The sequence below is a fragment of the Nomia melanderi genome, chromosome 8, assembly GCF_051020985.1.
Source record: "Nomia melanderi isolate GNS246 chromosome 8, iyNomMela1, whole genome shotgun sequence".
Classification (NCBI taxonomy): domain Eukaryota; kingdom Metazoa; phylum Arthropoda; class Insecta; order Hymenoptera; family Halictidae; genus Nomia; species Nomia melanderi.
The window spans coordinates 8602759-8624861 of record NC_135006.1 but is presented as its reverse complement, the minus strand read 5'-3'; the positions used below and the strand labels follow the sequence as shown (position 1 = coordinate 8624861).

Sequence of the window (22103 nt, the reverse complement as noted above, 5' to 3'; positions counted from 1 at the left end):
GATAATTTTTTATTATCATTACACCAATGGACAAATATATGTGATTTCCACGTATCAAACTATACCTGACGCATAACGAACCGTATCAGTCATGTATAATGATAGGAATTCATATGGAGTGTTAGCCTTTGTGAACATAAAGGTATTTACTATAGTAATAATCCGTAACGAAAGGCTTAATGACTAGTTGCACAGTAAATGGAGTTTACCACCGGAGAATTTAAATTATAATCCAAGATTCTCCGCGAATCGGTAAAATCAATAAAAGAATAAAAAAATTTGGTTTAATTAAGAATTTTATTATGAGGCATATTAAATTAAACCTTTATTACAAATCGCGTTATAAATTTACCGTTTACACCATTATATTGTACTGTCCGTTAATATTATTCATTCATGAAGAATTAATGAAGAAAATAAATATATAATGATCGAAATAAAGAAGCCGTTTAAGTTTAATTGGGAAAGATTCAATAATGAGTCGCAGTAGGTAAGTGCTTCGAAGTGGAAGAAGTATTACTGTTTGCTGTTGAATTTAATCACGAAGCAGATTTACTGTCACGCGATCCGTACTTTGCCAGGTAATAGGTTACAATTATTAGCACGTAAGCTTAATAATTTATGCATGTCAACTAATAAAAGTGCCTATGCGTCGGTACAATTAATGAAAACCTCTATACATCTCTATGCATAATAATGAACTTATAAAATGAGTGCGTGTGTAATTTATAAATATACAACAAATAAATCATTCACTTTTATTGATGTTAGTATTAAAAACTTGAACGATCCAGTGTTTCTCATATACAAGTCTGCATTAGGTAATTGAACTGTGGAGAGGTAGATGTCACGCGTCGACAAATTAGACACACAATACATATGGGGTGAACGATCTATAATGAGACTGATGTACGAGGAGTAGATGGGGTGTGACACGCACGCATGTGTTGTAAAATCCGGATAGGGGTCACAGTGATATGAAGGAAAACACTAAATAACTTGGCTCTATTTCATTTTAATGAATTATTTAAAAGATGTAAATAAATTATATGCTTCGTCTAAAATGTTGCTTAATTTGTTGCCTCTTGATATTTTCGAACATCAATAGTGTAAGTCGAGAAGGAATAAATTTTATACAGAAAATCAGACTGAAATATGCTTTCATTTGACGTATTTGAATCAAAATAATGAAAATTGAAAATTTGTAAATTGCGCTTCAGAAAATAAAATAAGTATAATGTATCAGTTTTCGTAATATTATCAGTTTTCAAATGAAAAGATCATTTCTTTAATAAAAATCAATTCAATTGTTGCCGTCAATAGTCTGAGCTTTTCATACGACTGAAAACTTTATAAATGTAAATTCCCCTGTACAAACAGAAAATGTCCAATTAATTTCCCTAAGCTAATTATCGTTAATCAGCTGTGTTTAATGGAAAAAGATTCTTTCAAGTTTTACAAGTTTCACCTTAAAAACATTAATCGTTCATTTCAACATTCCAAATTCATTTTTCGTTAGACAAATGTGACTCATGCTCTACTCCCCAATATCACGTTTCATTAAAACCACAACACTCCTTACTCCGCGTTACCTAAAGCATATTTCCTCAATCACATTCACAAAAGACAAAATAAACTCCAGAACACTCCTTCCACACTCTTCATGCGAAAGCGCGAAGTGTTCGGTCCCTTACAAAATTTCAATAATCGAAATTCGAATCGTTTCGAGATTAACGTCTCGAAAATTCAATCAAACCGTGTAGGGACGAATTGATTCGGCCCCGGTTATATACCGAGCACGAAACGAAACTACCTCAACAATTTGTCACACGTTTAATATGAAAATCAATTCGACGGTCGTACGCATTGCTACAGAAGAGAGATGAGGAAATAAAGGGACTGAACGAGATTAACGATTTTTCGAGATTTATGATGCAGTGGCGCGGAATTGAGGAAAATGGAGGGCGACAGGGGTAGGAGAGGTTGGTACTGGCTCGGTGACTATCACCCCCCCACCTGCCCTCAACCTGCCATCAACCTGCCCTCCTGTCATCCCGCCCCGCCAACCCCCCTTTCTGTTTCTCTTTATCTCGATCTCTAACCTTCCGTTTCCGCGATGTCATTTTAATGATAGCGCCACCAGGCATACATATCAGGGGGGGGGGGGGGAGAACCACGTATCCACATCAGTATCGCGAATACGATGAATGGAACTAACGGTTCGTCAGGATGAATGTCGCATCATGAATCCCTCCTCGACTTTCCCACCCCTCGTTCCTTCTTTCTTTCTCTTTACCTCTCTTTCTCTGTTCGTCCCGCGGCTCTTTGATTTTCGATGTTACCTACTCTGCCGTTCGCGTTTCGTCCCTCTCGCTGGTCCGCCTGTTCCTCCCTCATTTCAGCTTTCCCTCCCGCCCGCCTGTAAGCTTCGCTGCATACCGCTTTCGGTTCGCTTCGTTGGGACGCGATCGAATTTCCCGATAAAGCTCTTCGGACAGTCCAACAGTATCGTCAATATATCCTACTGGGAGATTGTATACGGACTACCGTCACCGATTACGTCGGTGGATGTGTGCAAAGGCCGAAAGTTATCCACGCAGAAACACCGGAGACCTTTCCCGAGAGCAGTGCAAAATAAATCAAATCGTTTCTAGCTCTCTATCATCCTCCCCACTCCCTCTTTATAATGTTATTTAGGACGAGTTTAAATTCGCGACGGTGGAGAACGAAACTCGTTATCCGAACTAAAATCTGTTAAAGGTATATGAGAAAGTAAAGCTCATATATAAATCGCAGGATTTTAGCTCGCTGTATAACTTTCTGCCTGTTAATCGCTTCTATTTTTGATACGGATGTAGCTAATGCTGATTGAGTTTGAGGATTATTAAACCTTCACGGACCAGTGCTGCAATATACGCGGCACGACTGGTTTATTTATTATGTATGTCGAATACCGCGTTTATTGCGACATTATTTTTGTGATTCGTTATTGTATTTTGATTTAAGGTGTCAAGTCCTGTGTCGATCCCCTGTAGATATTTGATATTATTTTAGTATAAACATAATATAAAATTCAAATAGATACAAACCAAGAGACTAATTTCATTAATTTCCCAACTGAAAGGTTCTAGTAGCTTGAAACAATGGACGCAGGACTGTTGAAAGCGTATTTCAAATTAGTCGCGCTTCAAGCAATTAATTTTCTTTCCACTGGAAATTATTGGATAGCCGATAATTGAGTTCCATTGTTTTCGAATTTTCCTTGCTCGAACCAATTCAAAAGCATAGATACAGGTAGGAACAAGTGCTAGAGAATATAGGAAGTGGAATTTTGTTTTTTGGTCCGTGCAATTACGAAGATAATGTCAATCGGAACTTTCGGAAAAAAAACTTATCGATATAACTGTAGAAAAAGTAGAAGGTGAGGTCTTTTGTAATTTATCGACAGCGCGTAAAAAGCAACTGAAGTGCGTGTTCTGTAGATTCGTCAAGGAACTCGCTTTCTCCCTCTGTCACCTCGAAAGAAAGTGTCAGGCCTGGTCGATCGAAACGAGAACGGGAAAAGCACCGTAAAGCCATGTCGGTTGAAGGAAAAATGAAATAACTGCATTGCTGCAACCGACCGGTGAATCGTCCTGAACTACGGAAACACGAAGGGCAACGATTTTCAAGAATTTTCTTTGAAATTATGCCACCATCTGCGCCGGTATTTACTTTTCCCACTTCAATATAATTCTAGACGTAAAATCGTAACTTCGTATCAATGAAAATTGGAATTATTGATTTATTGGATAAAATTTTCGCTTCTTCAAACTTAATTATTCTTCTATATCTATTTTTTTTTTAATATAAAAACTAGAGAGTGATGAAACTACACGAAAGAAATGTTTATTAAATACAAGAACACGTGAAAATCATAATGTATTATTAGCTGTTGAAATATCGTGATACTGTGAAGTAATGAATAATGTATTCATTACGCGTTCATTTAACATAATTAGACCTTAATAACTCAATATATAGTGTTAACCCATCAATACATTCATTTAAGATCTATGGAAACATGTTCTGAAAAGTCAACGTTTTTATACTTTTATATTTATTATGAATACGGGTAGATGTGCTTTAAGGGAATATTTTATACTGTTTTTCAATTTATTTTTTGATACGCGATGAACGCTTTTTCGATTACAACACCAATATAAGAGGAACAGTATATATGATTTTGTATTCAATGATTCTATAATGTTAATCGAAAGTTTTATTTTTGATTGAAATTTTTACTTGTAACCTTGTATGTCATTTGCAATGACACTACAGTATTGGAATTCCTATTGGAACTGGAGTTTTTCATTTAAAAATTTTGTACGTAACAATTTTGTAAAACAAATATTTGTAGTCCCTCGCTGAAAACTGGGAACAATAAATATTGGCCCAAAGTTTGTCCAAGTGTGTTTCCTAAAATCTGAGTTTTTTGTTTCAGCAAGAGTGAAGAGAAATTATTTAATTGGCGCATATGAAACTGCGGATGGCAGGAGTGTAATATTTCGTTTGTGCTGGGTATATGTTAAGCGCAGTCAAAGCGATTAATTTAAAGACAACAGAACGTAATCATTTTTAAAGAAATTAAAACGAAATTTGCCGCTTGCTTTAATAAAATGGAAGAATGTAACCTTTTGTATGATTACGCTAAGACTCGAATTACTCAAATGACTTCATACAAAAGGTACAATGAATTATATTAAATTCCGGTTCGTTGGTCACGTTCTCTGAACCTTCTTTTAACGTGATTTCATTTCATTTGAGAATTAAATAACTTGTTCAGTGTTGTATGATCCGGAAATGATGCAAATGTAATGAACTCGTTATGATTATCTGTGATATTAAAGGTCATCAACGTTTATCACAGACACATAAAGTACGTAAGTACATCACCATTTATTAAATAGCTAGACACCAATAGTATGATTATTTTAGTAAAATTAATAACTGTGACTTTTTATGACAAATGTAGTTTCCCACTTTCATCTTTCGTTTTGTCACGAACAGTAACATATTTCATATTAACAGAATGAAAGTTACGAAATGTTAGGTCCATCTTTTAGCAAATGATAAAATAACATCATCTTTTATCGGAAAAATGTGTTAAATTGACACAGGCAACGGATAAGGGTTAAATAATGTTTGATTGTGCAGGATTTACAAAAATTCGACAACAAACTTTATATAATTTAATAGAATAAATTTGTACGTTCAATAAGTAAAACGTGTTATAATTTTGGACTCATCCATCTTATACTTTTTAACGTTTTAGATATATGTATGCTTTATTTTACAGAAAATGTCAATCGATGTACCATCATTAAAGGTACATTATATTTCTCTTACTTTGTTCACTATTCAGCCAATTCCTACAGGATTGCAATACGCTTCATTAGAAGAAAATAATTCAACTACTTTATTACGTCATACCATAGTGTATATTTTTTAATCGTCTTCCTGTTGCAATATTTCGATTAATAAAATGTTTACCAAATAACAGTTATCCTTCAGCAAATAGGGCATCAGTTTTTCTTTAAAGTGTTACATGTAGATGTAACTAATACTTTTGAAATCAAAAATTTATTTATGCACTCTACTTCTACAACAATTACAGAAACGTATTTGCGTGTCACTGATACGTTAATTTCACGTGGACCACTTCACTTTGACTAGACACAACTTAAACAGTACTGTATCTACTGTTCAGGTAGGTAAAGTTTAGCTGAATCGTTTCAGTTGTCTCATGACACAACGTTCACAAAATGAAATTACTTTAACCTTATTGCCAGGACTTACACTCTGCGCCATTTTCTTAATCTCTTTGTTCGCCTTCCACCATGTAATTACCGCTTCTGGTCTGGAACCACTTGTCCTGCACTCCACCTCGTAGTTCTTGTTAGCGGATACTCGAGACTCCTTCGTCAAAATCTGTACGAACAGCGGCTTCACTGTAAAAAGAAACGGATCGTGTTCCGTTTATAAGTTCGATAAGAAACAACAACGAAGATGGCAACGCTGTTTACGTCGACAGCTGCAAGTTCCACGATTCTCTGTTCTAATATATAACTATTTGATAATTCCCGAGACTCTTTCTTAGCAAATACTTCTATTTTCTCCCCTTTTGATTGAGTAATTAACGCTCGACTAATAGTGTTATATATATGTAACTTCTTATTCGTAATCGAATTATATTTGAGTAACGAGCAAAGTTATTGAAGTGTAGCTTAATTTTTATATTAATGTTCTTTCTTTGCCGGAAAGGAAGAGTTAACATCTATTTTTATAATTTTATATTACCAACATTTTAATCTCGTAATAATGTTAAATACATATTGAAGTTTTATCATTCATAGTAAAATGTCTACAACAATGATAACTAGAAAAAACAAAAACAGAATGCACATGGTATTGTCAGTCACGAAAATGCTATATAAAATATAATTCAATTGCTCTCTTATGTGTAAAGATTTATAAATGTTCTATAAATATTTCTTTTTTGATACACTTACTAGGATAAATTGTTTTCTTATGCTCTTCTCACATTTTCATTTTTATGCCGTTTCAGTTCAACTTAATATCCTTCATTCAAAATCATTCCATGTTTATAGTGCTACAAGTTGTCAAATGCATCTCGATGACAACTAGTACATTGCATTATAAAAAGTGAACGCGAATATGAATGATTTCGAAACAATTTTTCTGCACTACATAATGCCTACCCATATTTTCAACTTTTTCTCACTCTTAACACAAACGATAGTGATTCGGAATCCAATACGTTACGACACCCTGTACGCACAGTGAATTTTCAATATATCTAACACCAAAACTACCACACCTGTCAAAATGGCGGATTTCAGTTTTTTTATTTCGCGATTACTGATATCTTAAGGATGTTAAATATTCGAAATAGCAAAAAATAAATAGTTTCACTTGAATACTATAATGAATCTACGAAGAAACCGGATAAAATTTATTATTACAATTCTCATAACGATTACATATTGATCATATTAACCAATTAACTGCGTTTGACAAGTATACACGTCATCCTAAAGCTTGAAATGATACTAATTCTTCAATGATGAATTCTTTATTTCTTCAGATAAACATGTAATTCTTCTTTGCTTTGCTTTGGTTTTATCATTAAAATATACCTAGGTGCATTTGTCCTGCGTTTGACAAGTATTTACATACTTCTTTTTTTTTATTTTATTGCGAACGAGAGATTTTTTATACTAAATTCCACAGTTAACAGGTTAAACGCTCGGCAATTCTAATGTTACCTTTTTAAGTTTCCTACATTTTCTTGTATAAAACAAGTTGTACGCAGTAGCTCGTGATGTTTTGATGAGAGATCGCTAAGAATGTCAAAAGGAGGAGGAATTGTTGTGCAATGGAGTAGCATCGCGTCAGGTCATAAAATAATTTGATTTGTGTGATGAAGAATAGAGGTACAAGAAGTTGTAGAAGCAAAGAAGTGGTGGAGCAAGGGGTGAATGGCGTGTGTATTAAAATCTCGTAAGAATTCCTAACTTGTCGTAGATCGTTATAAAGCGCATTATATGCTCAACTTTCACCTACTTACAAAAACAAATTTTCCCTCTGAACAACTTAACTTTAACTAACTTATGTGAACACCGCCACTTTCGAACTTATCCTCTTTACCTCCGCAGTTCGTGAAAACTGCAAATTATTCCGTTGAAGCTTCGCCCCGTTTTCGTCCTCCGGATAAAACGACTCGCTCCGAGTGTCTATGAGACGGGAATGTCTAATTTCGCGAGGAACGAACGCCGATGAGAAGCATTTAGAGAACAGGGTAAGTTTCCGTAAACTCTATAAGAGTATTGTGTTTGTGTTCTGAAAATATTACATTTTAGTAACACCTAGTAAGGTAGATTAATCTATGTCTTCTCTTTTGATACAATTATACGAAGACAACAAACATCTATTTACAGAGATTTCAGCTGCGATGCGAGATGTGAGTGGGTGTTTTTAAATAAATTCCAAGTATTTGCTTTTTCAATTTTCAAGCTTTCAAACTTCGAAATTATCCAATTTTCAGGCTTTCAAACTTTAAACTTTTCAAACTTTCAATTTTTTCGAGAAATTGAAAATTTTGTAATATATGTGTATATGTAAAGTTCAGATGTTTAACTGATTTCTGTATTCCTCCAAAGTTCACATTTGTAGATTCTAACAAAGGGCACATAAAGAATTGATATCTATTATCTGTTTTGTCTTGATATTCATAGATTTTTCGAACACAAAAATTTGACTGTAATTACACTAGCGACTTTTAACACAGGGTTTTGCCTGGCGAACGGCGGAGAATATTGAATTTCCTATTAATGTCATCGCTTGTGCGTTACCTGCGGAAATTCATAGGTTGGAACGTATACATCTGTCATGGTCAACACATATATCTAGTGCCTGTCCACATCCATCAGCTATAAATCGTGGATCGTCTATTGATTGCAATTATTGCGTGCGATATTAGACTGCCTTAATCACGAAATGGAATAAGGTATGTCCTACAACCTATGTTTAATAGAGTGTCGCTTAGTACATTAAATTAATCCTTAATTTTTCCAAATCACTATTATGTATATTCAATACTTCTGTAAATTTATATGTATTTTCTTCACGCTGCATCTGAAGATTTTCAAGAAAACATACTATTGTCGAAATACTAATGTTATTTGAATATATTTGACTAATTTTTCCAACAGAAATTTGTTATGTAAATTGTATTTACAGTTTTCCCATCATGTTACTGACGATTTTATAAAGAATGTCATCGTAACTACTGCTGTTTAACGTCTTTGTTCTGATTCGCAAGAACTATTTTGTTATATATAGTGTTTTTCTTTTTCGTAGGGTATTATAATTTGATCTTAACACATTGCTCACTGTCTATGAATAAAACGGATTTATACATAAGACTAGACAGTTTAGAAATAAGTAAACTAAAATAAAACTTAAAACATTACTTTGTTTATAGATTAATCGTGATTACTAAACACGGTATATGGAAGCTAAGGTAACAAAACTGTTTTGAAAATACTTGTCACAAGAATTAATATTTAAAATGATAAAATATTAAAAAACAAGGTATTAAGTATTTAAGACTCAGAAAATTGATTTATAGACTGCTGGTTAATAAACACTGATGATGTAAAGCTTATTAATTAGCTGCCAGTAAGTAATGTGTTAATAATCCAGGTAATTCTACAGTACTGTCAACACTTTGAAATCAAAGTTAACTTTCATGGAAATATAGGAATTCTCGTGCAACACCCTATAAATTCCCGATGTCCGTTTGGTATCGCATTTGTTGAATAATTGCGTTTGAAGTGCTTTGGTGGAGAACCAAGAAAATTCATGTTTTGTTCGATGCGAACCACGTGTGACCGATCGCCCGTAGTCCGGATATTTTTTCCAGAAAAAAAGACCACGTAATCCGTACCTCCCAACCGGCACCGAAAAAATAGCGAGAGCGCATAGTTACTTTATGAACTGTAAGAAAAAAGTAGTTGAAAATGTAAATCAAATGAAACGGAAAGCAGTAGAACGTTATAAAATTAATTTGATTCCTATGGTAAGCGGTAACAACAAAACTAATCTATGTATAATTTATTAAACACGTAACACAAAGTCATCATTCAAGATCACGGTTTCGAACGCTTAAATAAAAATTCCAATCCCTGTTATATTTATGCATTCTGTTATTTGTAAAAAGATAAATATACTCACATATATACCATTCATTTATTTATATATGAAAACTATTATGTTTATATCTTTACCATTAGAAAGTCGAGTAAATACTGTGAAATATATTTGGTTTATCTGAATAATTGTGCTGTATATAAAAGAGAACATGAAGTAAAATATTACCAATAATAGCCTTACTTCACTTACATATCTGAAACTATTATTAACTGTTTCGTTATTGGTTTTAGCACCATAAGTTTCAGCACATTTTCACAAAAACCGATTATAAATCCCGCACTGACACGTAGTAGCAATCTTCTAACCATAATTTGACTAGAGAACAGTTACAGTATTACCCTTGATTCACGTGACACCATTCTGCAATCATCGCCTAATTTATAATTACGTTACGACTTTCCATGTGATCAGTAATACAGAAAGCGCTTAATAAAACTAATATTCTCGTTAATGAATAATATTCATATAACGATATCTATTCATGATGAAAACCAGTTTCTCCCTTCTTCCGAAGAATACAAAATTCAGAGTAGCAACTATGCCTGCAAGGGATCGTAATATTATAAATCCTACTGGCCGTTCATCCGCGTCCATTTCGTTCCCCGCTCCTTCGGCAAAATTTAATAACGATCGAGACCGAAAACAAAAGCCCAGTAGTATCTGCTACGATCTGTAATACCATGTTGCCCATCGTACAGGCTGCCTCGTAAATTCCAGCGCACGCTTATGCGCCGCCGCAACCAGCCACTTGTACAACCCCTAATTGCCATTAGCCAGTAGCCACTTCTCTGAAATTGGTTCCTCCGTTCCGTTTCGTGGCCTATCCGCTACACTGTGCACCAATACACTGATCCTTCTTGACCTCCCTTCAACTTCAGCCCCGGCGCCCCCCAATCCCTTTCATCTTATGTTCGTCGGATACATACATACGTACGTATACGCTCGTATATTCGCGTTTCTAAAGATCTTCATTCCTGGAAATGGATGATCCTTTGTACACTAAACGGAATTTCCTACGGCCCGGAAAGAGGGAGCACGATTAGAAGACCGATTTCAAACGGCGCGGCGCGGCTAATAGCTTAAAATTGGACGGAAACTGGTTCACCACGATTGTATATACATTGCTTGCCCCTAATAATTCTATTGGACGACGACTTAAGAAACAATTGTGCAGATTCGGGTACGCGAGACTGCAATAGTTTATTCACGTGATCATTTATTTTTATCGTGCACGTCTACCGATATAATAATTCTTTAATTTTGTGTAATAGTGTATATTCATTATGTTTAAAAAATAACGTTTCGTTATTGCGTTCAACATATTCACAAAAAAAAAGTACAGAATTGGTTTCTACATAAATAAATGTGGTACATTTCTGAAAAATGCACCACTCAAAGTGTTAAAACATATTCATTTTAATACGTACTGTTAATGTTGTAGAAAATACGATTTAATTGATTATACGAATGGTCGCTGAATGTTAATCCCTTGCTCTACAATATTGTATTCGGATCGGGGTGAAGATTTCAAATAGAATCGAACGAATCTAAATATCACTTAATTTTTCCAAGTCCGAATTGAATACTATTTTCCTATTATTAATTGTAATGCATCTGAGTAAACGTAGAAATAGAATAAGTATATAGAATAAAATATCTCTGTTCAGCACAGTTGAGAAAAAAGTCATAGGACAAGGAGTTGAATGCAGCACGGCATAGCAAAATATTGAAATGACTGTCAGAAAATGCAGATTGAAGACCACCGATTGTAACTTTCAATTACTCTTGGACGTCTTAGAAATTCTGCGCAAAAATCATAAAAGTTCGTTTCGTGCGAAACATGTCAGAAACACATATCAAGCTTCGATAAGAACGACAAAACTGGAGTCAGAGAGTGTATCGTTTGGAGCACGAAGCATCGCGTGTCGCAACAAGCGTGATCACGCCTTCTTGCCTTTCGAGAAACGAAAAAACATTGACCGCACTATCTCCGATCAATTAGAAGAAAAATCTGATGGAGGGCACCGCCTGAATGACCGTCTCGAAATTTATCGAATACTGTGTGGCTAAAAGCTTTTCAATCAGAACTCTGACTCCTTGTCGTGTCACATACAAGAAAGTAATTTCCTTTACGCTTCGTTTTCGAGTACTTTGACAGTACCATGAGTACGTAATCATGTTTGTATACGAAGCAAACGGCAGAAATATTCTTCGAGAATTAAAATTATAAGTGAACAATTTAGTGATGAGTAGATGAAAAAGGTATCCCAGTCGTTTCTTTGTATGTTTTTCATTTCATACATTATAAATGCATTAATAATTATCCAATTAGAAAATATCAACACCACATTACTTTCGACATGGTAAATCAATTTATTAAATTTATAAGTTGTGTTAATTCGGTGCTAAGAGAAACTGAAGTACTTATTGAATCGTTAGCAGTAATAAACATACAGGAGTGGAAATACTATATGTGACCGTATATACTGAAATCAAATTAAATTATCTGGAAAATGCAATGAACATCATAAGACAAATAAAACAGTAATAGACGGACTACATAAATAGATACTTAGATGGACTCTACGTGTTTTCAATTTATATGCTTACTTAAAAATTAATTTAATTTTATTAGCGTTATGTTAATTAGCGTCATATGAAAATAAATAAATATATATGTACGTAAAAACTGAGTAGTCAAATATAATAATAAAATTCCATAATCATTAATCTATATTGTACTATATACACTAAATATCTGCGAAAAAATACCTAATACGAAATAAAATAATTAATAGAATGTACATCAGAATAATCACGGAATATCAGAGGGTAAAATATATGTTCACAATAATTACTATCAAAATTAATATATTTATGCAAGCTCATTAAACACTTTGTTGCATTTCATACAACGATAACACATAACTTCTATAATTTTTCACTTATTATTCATTACATTTACTATATCTTTTCCAATAACATTGAATCACAACTTTCCTTACTTCCTATATTTATACTAAATCTGTATCTATGTTTTTACCTATCCGTGAATTGTTCTTTGAACTCGAGAGAACTGTCTATGTACTTCATTATTAAATATTCAATACCCACCGTCTATAGTTCGCTACAGTTGCACGTGCAATTACGAAGTGTATTTTTTCCAGTGAATCCGCGGTGGGATTTATTCGGCATCAATATTAACCGAGGTGTATAAGCATCGCACGTGATGAACTTATAGACTCGCAATGATACGGCGGCGATTTCCATTAACATGAGTTAACAATCGGAATCATGAATCAACGCACTTGCACAGCGAACGCCACTCGAGTCCCTTCCAGATTGCCGTGCGTGTGTATCGTAACGGCCGACTTTTTCTATTGGAATAATTCCTCGCAAATCGGCGCGCATTCTGCCCTGTCCTACGTTTAAAAGCCTTCCTGGCCACGCACTTCCTTTCAGAACACTGAACGGCCAGCTCAGCGCCCCTTAAAACTGACTTTAAGCTAACCTGAATTATAAGCCCGATAAAAACGAGTTGCGTTGACCCGAATGGACACGTCGAGACCTGACTGCTTGACCAGAATCGACTTTTAAAATCTCGAGATAAATATTCATGTTCGGTTTAGACGGGTTGTATTCATTTTTAACCAGTTAACTGTCTTTTATGACTATACATGTCATCTTGAAGCTTAAAATGGCACCAATTCTTATTAATTTGCTGGTACGAGTAATCTGACTTCACCCCTTATCCTGTGCTTTCTTGGGCTATGCTTATAACTGTTTGATCGTTAATAATTTATAAGAATGGAAGAAGAATTCTATGTTTGTCCTATGTCCATATTTACTCTTATGATTATCGATTAATCCTAATCGGACCACGATATAACCTTGAGTCACATTTGAATTTTTACTTACATTTTTTGATTATTTCATATTGCATTTCCAAAAGCTTTTTTGGGCTTTTAAAATTTGGGTTCTATAAACAAAAACAATAACTTTTTAATAATTCCTTTTATTCTCATAAGTGACTAAGAGTCACATCGTGGTATGATTCGTTATAAAAACACGTGGTACGATTAGGGTTAATAGTGCGAAAGTAGCATTTAATTTCGATTCAAATGAATATAATAACATTTACATATATTAATCCCTGTTTGAAATTTTCGACAATAGTCTGATACGATACTGTACAAGAAGTTAAGTTAACTGGTGAAGTTAGAATTTGAAGCTTTCTGACGTCAATCTTTGAAAGTTACTATAAATGAAACATCAACCTAGGTAAATATTTTGGGCGCTTATAAAAACTTTCAGTAGTAATCTCAAAATCTATCGAGTTTATAGAACAGTCAACAAAAATTTGAATATATTATTCTGTTTCTTAATTTTTGACATTGTATGAGTGTAATGTGCCGTTTCTTCTTATTTTTATGTCACTCATATACATAATTCGTGAAATAAAGAAATTCCTCTTAACGAAAAGTCCCTTTTTGTAAATTTCAAACGTCATTAACTGTTTATATACATATAATATCTATATTCATTTTTGTTTACCAAACATTATTACTCCAATGAATTCGGATGTTAATTTGGGACTTTTTGATGGTTCATTTCTCCGTACTTCGATTGATTTAACCTCTTTATGAATACACTCTCCGCAATACGTACAGCTACTAACGAGTACGAATGAAAGAAAATGATAATAATTTATCAAAAAATTGGATTATCAATTCGTATCGTGGCAAAAAGTTTAAACTGAATTTAATAAATCTGAATGTTATCTAACATAAATTAAATATTACTTTTGTATCATCAATCGTTATTCTTTTGAGTAAACGTAGATGTAGAATAAGTATCAACATTTTTTTCTTTTTCTAATAATTTATTGACGATAAAGTAGTTGTATAAATCATAGGGCAGGGGGTTAATACAATTTGTCAAGCAAAATAATAGTTGTATTATCAGAAAGGTGACTCATTACGGTGGTTGTCACTTACGAGTAAATATTATGAGTGAACGTCTGCATAGTCGCGGATGTTTGGCGCGTGTTCACGTTTGCACGGACGTGTCACTCATACGTGAATGCACATATTAGCCGGGCGCGCGAATTAGCGGCGCCAGAATTCGCGACACCTATTAATTGTATAACGGCTGTTTATGGTCAGTCTTTAAACCTTAATTGGCAGCGCGTCACGTAAATTGGCCGAGTATTAAAAGGGCAATTATTTGTTAAACTGTCGCCTGTAAATCGGCCCGATACCGTTAACGCGATACGTGTTTTCCGTGGAACATATTCGAGATGCCTATAACGTGACCTGTTTTACTTTTGCGATCGTATCGCGTGCTATCGATCCGAAGGGAATTTAATGCCGTCGCTCTGAATCTTGTAGAATCGTTTTAATCGGCCGCTTAATGCCCACGGCTGGCAAGGAAGCTTTCAAAAATCAATTTCGAGATAACAAGCAGGACGTGGATTTTAATCAATAGTCCTTTGTCAGCCGAGTTTAACGACGTTGCAAATATCATCAGCGCATCTCCCGACCGATTGGCAAACTAAAATAATTGAGCAGTCGTATATTGCATGAATACGATTTTATGACGTGTCTCAAGAGACAAGTTATTGATTTAGGTTATAATTCGTGCCGTATACGATGGAAGTTTAAACAATGGTATTCAATTAAGGAACAACAATAATAAAAATGTTTAAGTTCGTCTATATTAACCCGTTGCCGTATAATACTGAATGTGGTCCGCGGTGAAGAATTTCAATCGAGTTTAATGCACATAAATATTATTCAGTTCAAACTGGTTAAGAACGAACACTACATTTTCTTTGCAATTATTTACTCTTCATGGTCAATTTATTTGCGTGACAAATGTTTAATTCCTCTTCCAGGGGTTGCTACTTTCGAATTAGTAATCACGCAGCAACTGCGTCATGCACCAGATCCACTGACGTTACCAGTATAACAGGAGTACCAGTGGATTATAAATTGTTGAATAACGAAAGAGAAAAATCGATGCATAAAGCTTCATTCCGTAACAAGTTATCGGATAATCCGATCTACAATTGTAGAGCCCGGATTCAATGAAAATTTGATTAAACTCAATCGCGGAAGCTCACCGATGGAACACGAAAAAAAAATTGTGCTTCATCCAGTGGGTACATTCACGCAAGAAAAAGGAAACACAAAAAGTGCAGCCATCGTGACCGTCAGGATACCTATCGCTTAAAATTGAAATGCAGGAACTAATGCGAGGCGAGCAATTAAGCGCGAATTTATCAACGACCATCCTCGCAGAACCGTGATCGTGATTGCTTATTATTATTTGTTTGATTGAATAAAACTTGTTACAGCCCGGAGTGGCACGAATTAATAGGCAACTCCCGAGAGATCGTACGAAATTGTACGCGCATGTGCACGCCTCCCAACAAAGCTCCGTGTGCCCGTGCCGAAATTGACAAACCGTGAATAGGTCATGCTTATAGATTCAAGTTTATTTCTGATCGTTCTTCAACGCGGACTAATCAAACGTCAGGGGTTTAATTGTTCCCAGATGGCTGAACTGAAACGTTCGTCTAATGAGAATTGTCGGGATTAATCTAAATAGAAGAGGATAATTGATTTTCGAACGAGCGCAAACCCTATTCGATTTAACACTAACTGTACCGGGACTTTGTATATACTCATTTCTATCGTAACCAGTCGAATGGTTGGCTACAAAAGAAAGGTAAACAATTTATATAATACATTTTTTTATATGAAGTTAAATGAACAAAAGGAAACGAAAAATTTTGAATGAAGTTTTAAAACCGGTCATTTGACCGATTTGAGCCACGGTAGTGTTAATGAAGCAGGGAGGAAATTCGGAATCGATTAATAGGATTGCATTAGTCCGATCCGAGTATACATTCATTATCACACTCTTGAATTTGATAAACGGATTGGTATAGTTGGGTATTTTGTATGGATATTAGAGGCGAAGCATCTTGTTTGTAATACGTTGATTTATACGGTATTACTCACTTAGCAGTAATTAATTAGAAGTAGATTTATGAAACCTGTCAATTTAACGGATTTCGGATTTCGTAAATATAATTTTTTAAAAATTGCTTTTTACTTTTACTAATGTAATGATATGAATGGGAGTGTATTCTAATTCGTTACCTTTTCTATAGATGCAGTATATCTATTGTTTTGAAAACAATAGCTTCGTACTAAAGCTTACAATCAATTCTAGTAAATCTACTAGTACAAATAATATTTAACCTCCGAATTTTATCTATATCCTTCATGTTTTGTAAATTTACTTATCAATACATCACTGAAATTCTTTGGCTATTACATTATACCATCATCAAATTATTGTTCACCTTATAAAGTTTCTAAACAATTACGTGCGCATGGAAGTGACGCAGTTCTAAAAAAGTAATCGCTATGCTAAATCTTGACTTTTCAATTTCCGATTCATTTACTATGAAACATGTTCTTATTTCGATACTATTAAACAACATAACGATTCATCGTCTGAACATTCATCCAGACCATTCACAATACTAACGCTATCGTAAACTATATCATGCCCTCTCGTGCTTCGCTATAAACATAAAAATGATGCCATTAACTTGTTCTCCTTGGATGGTATCATTTATGGGCTAAATCAATTTCTTCGGCCTTACATTTACGGGTGTCGTTTCGATAGGCAAGGTGTTAATCAGGAAATGATCCGTCAGTGAGTATCTATCTCCACTCGCTTCATCACGCAACTGAATAACCCTCTGACCTCGTATCCACCCTAAACAGCGCGTGAGCGTCTGTGGGTCAACGGACAGGATCAGGCGCCGCGTGTGAACACCACGAACAGCACCTCAAGTACCTAATGGTTTTACGTGTGTTTACATTATCGTTATCGTCCGATTTGAGTAGTTTCCACCTCCCGACCCCCGTCTATGGTTTCCAACCCTTGTCTTACAGCCGCAACTCCGAGTCCTTGGGAATCGAACATCCACAAGCCAGTCTTTACACAGCCCCCTACGACACTCTGGATGCATTCTTTCTAAACACCTTAGGCTAGGTTTATCTAACCTGTAGTCCAGGACGGTTGTGAATGCACCCCAATAAAAAATCATTGACAAAATTGTCAACAAATTGTTGACCGGTCCCATTAGCTATTCCAGCTTTTGCAAAGCAAGGTAACATAGAATATTGCAAAATATTGAAAGTTGTATAAAAGATATGTCCAAAGTTTCATTTCAATTCATGATGTGTAAATAAAGTATATTAAAGTTGATTTAGACTGTTTCGGTTCTATATTTAATTAGGGAATAAGAACCGGTGACATGGGATAGCTTCTACGCAAAATTGCCGATCAACAATGTGTTAATTTATGTGTGATCCATAAAAACCCGTCTTCTTCTAATGAGGCTTAGGCAAGCTAAAATGTTGGACAGTCTTACCTTAGACCATATACACTAATAGAGCCAATCTGTGTGCAGTAGGACCACGTATAATGCAGTACTCCTGGATACTTACGCCTCTCACATTAGCTGCATCGGTCTTAAGTTTAAAAGTGCAGAGGGGCAAGGGTATTCTTCCACTCATGACGCTCGGGCCTCGGCGCGCACCAATAATGAGCATGCGTCCAAAGCCGAGTGTCATGAGTGGAAGAGTTCCCTTGCCTCTCTGTATTTTTAAACCGATGGCTAATGGAGCTAACGCCGAAGGCGGAGTGTAGGAGAACCTCCCTAATCCGAACACATCGTGAGACAAAACTCTTTGAATAATAGAGGATCACCAATCACCTCTACCTCGCGATTTTATTTGTTCCGATAGAAGTTAATTATTATTAATTATTAAGTTTATCTACATATTTGATTCTTTTTTGCTTTCAACGTATAAAATCTTATTTACTCTCAGTTATACGAACGTGTACATATTCTGAAGTAAACATTGTGCTATTGCTTCCGTATATCACGATTTAAAAAATAATAAATAAAAATAAAGGTACCGATAAAAAAGAGATTCTTTATAAGGAAATAACACTAGTAGACCCAGTAGGGAATGAACAACAAACAAATATTGAAGTTGCAAAAATTTGACTATATAAAGTATCGTTCTTTGTTTCGTATAACGCGAAATCCCTATAACCCGGAACCTATCTGTCTCGTTATAGTAGGTCTTATTGCATACTCGTGTACGAATCGAAAAAAAGCCAAGATATCGAGAGAAAGATTCCACATGTGATGTCACAAGATAAGTCAACGTAGTGGATTCTCTTTGAAGCGTAAAACGTAAACTGATGCTGTGATTTAAATAACCCAATATTTTGTTTATGTGTACTTCCTCGTTTTGTTGGGCTGATTATACACGAGTATTGTGACATCGCCAGTCGCACATTCTTCGCCCCGTACACCTGGACAACAGGGAGGCGTGTGAAACAACGTAGAAGCTCGTTATGGTGCGTTTACACTAATGATGTACAGCCTTTTGTGCATAAAGGGCCGCATGCGATATCACGTTGTATGAATATCAAACAACAACTCTTAAGCAAAAAATAAATGGGCTCAAGAGCAAACTAGATACAGTTGAACTACGTTTATAAGTATTCATTAGAGGAAAAACTGTTCTCTGGCATAAAAAAATATAAGCATTTTTACTGCTGATAGTATAATATATGAAGTGTCCATATAAGTGAAACGGTTAATTACATACTTATGAAATTTTCGTTCAAAAACGTGCACTCCAGATAATTTGATTGCTTACACATTAATTTCTTACACTCACAAGTATTTCACTAAAAATATTTTAACTTTCTCTAATAAGATATAAATCCCATTGCTTAAAACCAACTTACATAGAAATCACGCAAAAATTAACAAACAAATCTATTTTATCTCTACACATTTCCTGTATCGATGCATTATACAAAGCTTAGTATTAAATATCAAACTTACATCGTATCGAGCCAAGTAACGGCTAACAATAAGTATCACTTTTAGAGTGCGAGGCGTTAAATTTGTCAGGATTCAATGATTTTCAGCAATCGTTTATAAAATTAAACAAGCATCGTTTACCGAGAATGGACGAATGGTCGTTTGGACTTTAATTTGATCGGTGGCGGGGGTCGAACGAGCATTCGTTCGATTGGTGTAAATGCACCATAAGCCGCACGCTCGCCCGTCACTTCTATCGACCGACAACCCCTGGAACACGGAACACCACGCAACAACTCCCCCGGGAACACGGCACCGGTGCCGGAGGCCAGGAGGCACGCGATCCACTGATCCGTCTTGCGAGAGGCGCTACCGTTATCTTCAACGGGCAATCTTGAGCAGACGACTAATAGGTTCAGCGCGTGAACACCTTGTCCCGTCAGGACCACGTGAAAAGGCGTTCACCGGCTACGTGACCCGCTCGCTCGGGGCCTCCGCGAAATCGTCGTGGAGAATTGTTTAACCGCGATGGTAGATAGAACGATAACTCTACCAGGCTGATTCGCGTTACGCTGGACTAGGTTAAACGGACCACAAATCGCGCGGCGCGTTTTATTTCGAAGCACAGTCTTCTTTTCTCCAAGTTTTGCTGTGATTATTTGAAATTGCAGTTGAAATTTGTTCGCGCGATCTCTTTCATACAAAGTCCAAACCAGCTGTTACCCGACGGTTGTCGAATTAAGTGAACCCGAAGTTTCAGGAGATGTTGTGGTCTGGCGTGATGGCGTGATGGCGCCTTTGAAGTAGTCTTCGAAATGATTTTCTTTTTCAAGTGTTACATGGTCGTAGGTGCGTGCACTATTGCCTGTGTGTTACTGCGTGCTTGATTGGTTCGAAGGAAATATACATTGTGATGTAATTGCAAGTATTTAAAAAATCTGACTGGAGAATTGTATTTTCATTCGCGATTATTTTAGAAAAATGGAGAATTATGTGTGCAGTGAACTCGGTACGATTGAAGTACATTTATAGAATACAGATGTTGAAAAGTAGAAAAGAATTTCGGAAACTGATTATAAGAAGTTTTAGCTGAAAATAATCATTGGTTGCTACCAAATTCATTGTTTAATATTTTGCGTTTATTAACTTAACTGCTTGATGACTTGTGAACGAGACTATACATACTTTAATCTTTTATATTGTATTTTACGTATATTTTCATGTATCTATCGCGATACACTTTTAAATTTCCGTCATATAAAATCACCATTGTAATTTCTATAACTATAAAATAAAAATTCTAAAATGATTCAATTTAATTTGTAATTCTAGTACTAACTATATAATACTAATGTCTGCGTCTAATATTAATGTCAACGTCTCCAGCACGATGCGTTACTATTTCTGCTCATACTGATCCATATTACAAGCGCCACTGTTCACGTCATAACTCTGAGGAATTTTCTACCATTAATGACTTGGAAACACAATCCAAACTATAATTTCGATACCCTTCACATTCATCTTGCTTTGGCCTATAAAACCATTGCTTAAGGTATTTGTTGCCCGTTTTAGAACAACTTGTATCTAGCGGAAAGTGGAGACTTTCGCATTCTCTTTCGCACAGAGAAATTAATCTTCGGTAATATGGAAATTCTACTGTGACATGAGAACATGAGAAGGTCTCTGTCCACATATAAATTCTCGACACAGAGTCTTTCTTAATAGGACTTCGCTGGCGCCATGCATACTTGCATCTGAAACCGTTGAAAACCAAACTGTCTGTCGCGAGTCATGTGCGTAAGACTCGCTTAGAATGTGACCCGTGCGTTGATCCGACTCAGGAGCAACTGGTTTCTGCATAATTTTATTGCGAAACTCTCGACGGGAACCACTGATCATAAGAAACACTGTGTGCTACGGCAATACTTTCCACTTTGCGTTACCGATGTCACGATCCTGACCACTTACAATTTACCGTGCAAGTGTTGTACCTTACATTTTAACGACTTTCATATATCAAGCGTACAATAGTGGCACGTGGATAAATGGAATCGATGCGAATAAAACGTTTTTACGAATAGAGAAGCGTAGCTATTATTAACGCATTCGAGGTCGATAACGTAGTACTACGTCATTTTTTTCATTTTTTTGTAAGAATACTAACAGAAAAGTCTTACGTCATTTTTCATTTCCCGTATCATTTGTTTTTTTAGAAGAATGATATTAATGCATTTTATATTTTTGTTGGAAGTATGCCGCTTAATCCCACGACCTTTTAAAATTTGTAACTAAGCGTTGACAACGTAGTTCAGTTATATATTTTTAATATTTATACACATTTGAATAGTAAATTCTTGCAGTTTTCAGCTATAAACGTTGGGAAATTATG

The 22103-nt window shown here is 35.3% G+C and overlaps 1 protein-coding gene across 2 annotated transcripts in view; it reads right to left on the bottom strand.

Annotated features, from left to right (window-relative positions):
• Window positions 1-22103, bottom strand: part of LOC116426414 (neural cell adhesion molecule 1) — a 211849-nt gene that overhangs the window by 44075 nt on the left and 145671 nt on the right. For both annotated transcript variants that reach the window (XM_031975292.2, XM_031975293.2), the window contains one exon: window positions 5839-5990. In XM_031975292.2, coding sequence (XP_031831152.1) covers window positions 5839-5990 — 152 coding nt within the window. The remainder of the gene's footprint in view (window positions 1-5838; window positions 5991-22103) is intronic.